Source organism: Indicator indicator, chromosome 14 (genome assembly GCF_027791375.1).
Source record: "Indicator indicator isolate 239-I01 chromosome 14, UM_Iind_1.1, whole genome shotgun sequence".
Classification (NCBI taxonomy): domain Eukaryota; kingdom Metazoa; phylum Chordata; class Aves; order Piciformes; family Indicatoridae; genus Indicator; species Indicator indicator.
In genome coordinates this window covers 12,328,430-12,335,687 of record NC_072023.1, presented here as the reverse complement: position 1 = coordinate 12,335,687, position 7,258 = coordinate 12,328,430, and the positions used below count along the sequence as shown (strand labels likewise).

The 7,258-nt window shown below is 48.3% G+C and overlaps 1 protein-coding gene across 2 annotated transcripts in view; it reads left to right on the top strand.

Moving 5' to 3' along the window:
* The first annotated feature begins 3,084 nt into the window (after nt 1-3,084).
* CHST11 (carbohydrate sulfotransferase 11) overlaps nt 3,085-7,258 on the top strand; it is a 161,423-nt gene continuing 157,249 nt past the window's right edge. Inside the window, exon 1 of one of the 2 annotated variants that reach the window (XM_054386837.1) lies at nt 3,085-3,187. In XM_054386837.1, the coding sequence (XP_054242812.1) occupies nt 3,085-3,187 (103 nt within the window). Of the gene's footprint in view, nt 3,203-7,258 lie in introns of both variants that reach the window. The other variant, XM_054386836.1, reaches the window with a different exon arrangement.

The window sequence follows — 7,258 nt, the reverse complement described above, 5'->3', positions numbered from 1 at the left end:
TGTGGTTTTGTTATTTTTAGAGTTTTATCAATAAATAGTGGTGCAGGTGGTTTTCTTTGTTTGAGGTTCTTTTGCAAAGCTTTCTTTCTTATACGTAATAATCTACAAATTCCTGCCTGGGCTTCTTTTGATGTTACTGGCATCTGGTTCTTAATCTCTGAAGTCTTTCTTTATGGAAGGCTCTTGGATGATGAGACTGTTTTAATTCAGAAATACTGAATGCTTGTTATCATCATGGGAATGATAGGTGATCACACCTACAGTACTATCTGGATTCCCTACTGCTCTGCAGCTGCTGAAGCTTCCACTCAGATGCTGTTCTTGTACCTGTTCTATAACTTGGCACCCGCCTGGAAAGACAACTGCATTTCCTTGTGTCCCTCAATTATGCTTTTTTTTTGCAGGAAAACCAAAGCACAGCTGTCTCATTCTCTGAAAACCAGGCTGCTGCATTTCATTGTCCTGGCTCACCAGACAGTAGAAAGGTTGAAATTTGCAGAGACCTGCAAGCTTGTGGGTGGACATTAAGTTTGTAATCACTAATGTCCATAATGAAGGTATTGCTTTATAATGTTCTTTTAATAGTAAATGGCAACACAGATGGTGATTTTCGTCCTTTTGCCTTAAAACCCTCCATCGTTCCATCAGAAGATGAGGCTCAGAAATATAAAGTAACTATTGTTAAGCCATATTGAGTGACTGACCACCTACTCTAAGCAGCATAAAGCATTTCTCATGTTACTTGGTCAAGTATTGAGTTGTAAGCTTCTGCCCTCATCCCTTGATGCCTTACTTAGATTCCTGGACACAGTCCAGTTCTTTCTGTTGAAATACCACAGTTGCTATTGTGCTGCAGCATAGGTATTGGTGGGCGGGCACTCAAATGCCAGGCTGTGCTTCTGGTTGACATTTGTTGACTGACTTAAAGATTGACCAGTTTGATGCATTACATATTAGTATTTCTTTTCATCTAGGTCTTTTCATATGATGTTTCTATCTTACATTTGAGGTTCAGGTTTAAAAAAGAGAAATTGATTAAAAGTTTCCTTTACATGTGGAAAACTAGAAAGTACTTACTGCATGTAAAAGAATAATGAAAAAATCTACAGAAAGCAAGCAAAATATTGTGTAAAGCCCAATGAAGAAATGAAATTCTTTCTAGTAAAAGGAACTCAAGGCCAAGCTAGAATAATCTAGTCTGTTACAAATGTCTACCTAATTATTGATTTATCCTTGAGATAAAATCTTTTTAATTGGCTTTTGGAAAGTCTGAATGAAAATCCTGATGACTTTACATGTTTCTGTCACAATTACCTAGGAAGGAATACTCATACCTTTTGTTTTGGTTGAGTTTGTTTGGGTTTTGTTTTGTTTTGGCTGAGTTTGTTTGGGTTTTGGTTTGGTTTGGTTTGGTTTGGTTTTGTGGGGTAGATTTTTGGGTTTTGGCTTAAAATATCTTTTATGCCACTTGCTTCCCAGATTTGGGCTGGGTCTGTTTAGGGCTATTTTCAATTACAAGACCCCTCCCCCTAACCACATCAAAAGAACAGATAGAAATCTGGGGGTAAGGGGGAGAATCCTTTTGTACGTAAAGATGGTATTGGCATCAGCAAAATTCTTTTCACTTCAGCAAAAGGAAAAGCAATAGCAAATCAGAATTTGGGTGAATCAGAGGAACAAACAGAACAGCTAACATAGAAACGGCAAATGGTGTGGTGCTAGAAAGATGATTTCAGTCAGCAGTGCACTTTTCAACAACCATCTAGTTCTGAGCAAGCAGGCAGTCCCAGTTTAGGAGTTCTGCTGTGTGGTTTAATATCAGAAACCCAGTCCAGGACTTCACTGACCAGCAGGTGCCCGCACAGCCCACGGCTCACCAGAAGCCCCTGAGGTCCCAGCCCCCGATGCACGCGTGGACAAGGCAGATGGCTTTTGTTCTGTTGCAATAAGCTGCTCTGCATTCCTCCCACGTACGGTCTCGTATCTCATTGCCCGTTCTTGCTCTCCGAGAGGTAGACTTTGGCAGAAGAACCGTGGGGGAAGAACCTTTTCTTTTCTACAGGCAAATGAGCAACTAGTTAATTCCAAAAACCTTAAAAGTGTCGCACTTAAAACCGAAACCCCTTTTAGTTTCTGGCAGGCCAGGCGGCATTGTTTTCTGTAGGGATAATCGGTGCTGCTGGCAGTCAGTGTTTACACCGATTGTAAATTTCAACAGCCACTGGCTGGGACAGCGCAAAGCCAAAGAAGAAACGGCAAGGACTGTCTGTAAAATAATGTCTTACATAATACTAAAACGAGAGGAGACCTGAAGGAGGCATTTCGGGTTCACGAAGTGACAGGCACCACACACACACACAAAACCCAAAACCCAACCACCCAACCGAAAACAAAACAAAACAAAACAAAAAAAACCCCAAACCCAGAAAAGTGGCAGAAGAGAATTTCTCTCCACAGACGGGGCGCAGGGAAAAGCCTTCGTGCGGAGCCACGGCGGGCGCTGGGGAAACAGCCCACCGGCGGATCCAAAGCCCCTGAGGAAGGCAAGAGTGATCCAGAGGTGGTCAAGTTCACAGGCAGCGCGACCGCACTGACAGCAGAAGCCCGAAGAGACCCGACGGTACCACCCTGGCCACCGCTTCCCTCAGAGCCGGCGACGCCCTCCGGCCCTTGCGGCGCCCGCACGCGCCCCGCACGCTCCGCCCCTCCCTCCGCGGAGCGCGCCCCGCGGCGGCGGCCCCTCGAGGCATCCAGACGCGTCCCCGCCCGCCGCTGCCGCCGCCGCCGCCGCCGCCGGGCGGGACCATCTCTCCCTTTGGCGAGGGGGGGGGCGTGCTCCGCCCCGGCTCCCCGCCTGGCCCGCCTCCCCCCCGCGCAGCGCAGAGCGCCCCTCCGCCTGGCGCGCGGCGTGGTCACGCCCAGCGCAGGCATTAGCGCCCCCCGGTGCGGGGCGCGGGCGCCCGGGCATCCTCTCGCGGCAGCGGCGGCTCTTCTCCGGCACCTCGGAGCGCCGCGGGCGCGGAGCGGCTCTCGTTGCCAGCCGTGCGCGCTCCGCCGCCCCTCTCTGCGCCGCCGGACAACGCCATGAAGCCGGCGGTGCTGGAAGTAATGAGGATGAACCGGGTGTGCAGGGTGGTCCTGGTCACTTCCGTGGGCTCCTTCATCCTCGTCATCTTCTATTTCCAAAGTATGTTGCACCCAGGTAGGGCACCGGCATCGCCGCACCGCAACCGCACCGGCACCGCATCGGCATCGGCTCCGCGGAGGGCAGCGCCCCGCTCCGCGCTGGCCCGTTCCCCGCCGACGCAGGTGGCGGGCGCCCCGGGAGCCCTCGTCGGCTGCTGCCGGTCCCGGCTTTCGCTTCCCGGCACCGCTGCAGCAAGCGCGGGGTCCAGCTGTGGGCGCAGCGCCCCGCAGCCCGGCCGGTAGCCCCGTCCTGGCCACCGCCCGGAGCAGCTGCGGGAAGGTCGCCTCGCTCCCCGCAGGAAACTTACCGCGGAGGGAGGAAAGTTGTTTTATTTTTCAGTTTTATTCTTTACTACCTTGCGCTTGGGAGAACAGGGACAGGGGGCGGCACTGGCCGTCAAGCTTGCCACGGCAGAGAGCGGCCCGGGAGCTGCCCGATCCCCGCGGGTGCCTCCCCATCGGCAGGGGCACCCTCGGCTCGGTCGCCCCTATCCGCCGCCGGGGCTGCGGGCCCTCGGCTTCGCTGCTTGTCTTTTTTGGTGGGTATCAGGGATACGGCAGCGCGCCAGGGGCACTTGCGCCGCTGCCGGCAGGCAACTTCACGCCGGCTCTCTCAAGTTGGCCGGAGCTGCGGGCCGGCTGCCCGACCTGCGCTGTCCCTGCCCGTGGCGCGGTGGGGCTGGGCGCCCGCAGCCGGGACGCTTCTGCCCGGTACTGCTGTACCCCCGGGGATTCGAGCGGCTGAGGAGCTCTTTGGTGGTGCTCCCGCACAGACCCTAACTGCGGGGTGCCCTACAGGGACGCGATCGTCTCCTGGCTGCATAATGCGAATTTAATGTCCCAGTTTACAAGGGCGATAGACGCTGGGCACAGCGCGATACTGGGGTGGTGGATGCTGGCTCCTATGCAAGTCACTCGTAGGGTGGGCTGTTAAGTCACACAAAGGTGAGTCTGGACCACGGAAACTTCGTAAGTGCCTGCTGTGTGCACGGTGCCTTCGTGGTTTGGAGTGAGGCTGTTTTGTGTAGCTTGGCTGTGTAAGTTATCCAGCATGGCAAAAAAAAAAAAAAAAAAAAAAAAAAGCTTTTGGTCCGTCTGTCCGTCCATCTCACATTTCCCCCTTCCTGCCTGAGAAATGAGGTGGAAATTGTACTTGCAGTGCCTTTGGAGGGATCTTAAAGCTGAGCAGAGAGTGAGGCTGGTAAGAGGGAGCAATACCTCTTGGCAGACGAACAGCTGTGACTGGCAGAGTGGCCTTACTTCTGGGCACGCAAAATCCCTACCTGCACAGCTCTCCTGCCAGTTCTCAGTGCTGTGCCTATGGGCATAGATGTAGCAAAGAAAGCAATTACAGTTTGCTGTAATGTACGTTCCATCCCTGCTTGTGACCTCCAAATTGTAGTTGGTTAAAAATGATTTTTCCTTTAAGTTTTTTTTGAGTTAAATGTTAGAGGCTTAATGTGCTGATAGGATTAGAAATTGGTAGATCTACTGTTCTGTGATGAAGCCAAGTCCTATTTGGCATTTTTCCTTCAGCTGCCTGCTCCTCCAAAGTTGGTATCATTTGGTTGATGAATATATTCTTGTATGGTGCCCATCTGTGTTAATACCTGCCAACTCCTTGGAAAAATTCCATACTTTTTTTCTTTCCTGCTGTGTCTGCTCCATGCTTACTGGTTTCACAAGGGGTGCTTAGTCTATAGTGACCTGGGGAAGCAGCTATTTTGGAGCTTCAAGGCACTGTTCAGAATTGTTGGTTGTAACACAGCTTCAGCACTTTAATGAAAGGTATGGTATTTTTCACTAGTTGCATTCCACAGGTGACATGGTTTGCATGCACCTTCAGAGAATTTGGCCAAGAGTTATTATTTTCCCTTGTTTCAGATGAATTTTTACTGCTGGAACACAAACTCAGCATGCAGTAGGTGAGAGATTAAATTAAATGTTATTCTCTGAATTTCTGAATGTTCTAAAAATTGCCTTTCAACAATTTTCAATATCCTCTATAGCTAACTGTTGGAGATTATGGCTTTAGATTTGTGCTATTGTGAAACTATAAATAGGTTGAGGTTTTAGTACAATTCAAAGGATTTACCATAAACTCTGAGGAGGGAATGTGATGCTGTGAGATTCCCAGGAGGATAATCTGTACCCATTTTCTGTTTGACTCCTATTTAGATTGTTGGCATGGGTGGAGTAGATCTGGAAATAAATACAATCATCCTTATTGTACCTTTTTGATCATAATTAATTCTGCCTTTTTTCTTTTTCTTTTTTTTTTATTTTTTGGGGGGGAGGAGGAACAACAGCTGTATTTCTGCTGTAGTGGAAACTGCTAGAAACCTATCAGACTCTAATCTAGACCCATCTAGAGTGTGGCCATTTGGTTTATGTATGGTTTGTAAGGCTTAAACAGCTGTTTTCACCAGATGTCTGTTATGTGATCATATGTGCTACCATCTTGGTGGTGCAAGTGATAAATTAATGTGGAATTCTTGAAGGAGAGAGGGAGGTAGCAGACCTGCCAATGTGATATATATCAAGTAGAGGACCATGTTGAGGCGTTATATCCGTATTTTAAGACACGTTAGTAAACCTTCTTGATGTATGCTTAAATTCACTGGAGCCTGACCCTAGGCAGAGTGCATGCCAAGTGGTATGGGGCTGGAGAGCTTTCAAAATCTTGGCTGGTATTCCTTTTGCTCTGGGAGAGTGTTTTAAATTTTAGCCCATCTGCACTAGAGTATGCGTCTTAGGATAGCTGCCAGAGGGAGCTGTTTCTTGTACCCTGGCTTGCCACCTGTCACTGTTCTTGGTAGCTCGCAGTGCTCTCTGAGACAGGCACTTTGTAATTGGAATTAGCTGCAAGATTCCCACCCAAACCTTTTAGATGGAAAATAAGGTTAAGTTCTTTGCAAGAAATGCCAGCTCTTCAGTCAAAATCTGACAGTTTCTTCACCCACTAACTTATCTTAGTGAGTTTCAGGAGACTTGCCTACTGAGCTTTCCAAACAACTTTAGGTGTGACACAGAAGTGGAAAGATGCTATAGAGCCATCAGATGACAAGACCAACCTCTCTCAGAGACAAGAAGACTTGTCTGTTAGATGGGTATCTTCCATTTTAGGAGATATGAAGGTGGATTTCTTGATAGAAACAGGAGAAAAACAAATTTCTGCTGATGTATTATTCTTTGGGATAAATAAGAAAATGACATGTTAACATAAGCCTTTAAAAAAAACAAACAGAAAGCAAACCCTAATAACAAAAACACACCTGAAGTGGGGAAGGTGAACTTAGCCTTATCTTTGCAAAATAATGTCATAATGTGTCCCCCTTGCACTGTATCTCAAATACCGGCATGTTGGAAGGAGATTAGGTGCTTTTAATCCTTGTTCTTTTTGGCTTCATACCCGTTCTTTGTTGGGAAGCTGGTGGGAAACGTGCTGTCTGTTTAATACACCATTGCATTGTCTGAATTTTGGCAGAGGTTGTCTGTGTGCTGGGGAACTCACAGTCCCAGATAAGGTTCCCTGATCAGTTGTTGAGGGGAAAAGGTGTACAGTGCAGCTCTCCAGTGGTTAGGAACCCTGTTGAGAAAACTGGAGATCTGTGCATTTGGGGGACTGCTTGGTCCTGAGGGAGGAAATGGCAGTGGGAGCTTCAGTGTATTTTCCTGTTGTCTGTCTAGCCTTGTCTGAAAAGAAAAACATCCTGCAGTGTTTGCTGTAGCTGGATATATAGCAATACAGAAAGCTTACTTTTTTTTTACTGGCTCTTTGCTCAGAATATTTTCCCCCCGTCACTGTCCCACCATGTGCTGTCTGAATAACTCAGTGCAAGCTGATTATTGCTCCATGCTCCTGGACCTTCTGTCTGTGTACAATGGGTCAGTTTTGGGATTTTATGTAACAGCCTATCATAGTTTTCTCTGATGCCTTTCCTGTGAAATGTTAGCTCACTGGTCCCTAGCCTGTCTATGCTTTTACAGATGTTTGCTTGCTTCTATAGGCATCCCAGCTGCAGTGAGCAGGGGACTGCGTCAGTAAGTGCAGTCAGGAGCTGTCTGCTAG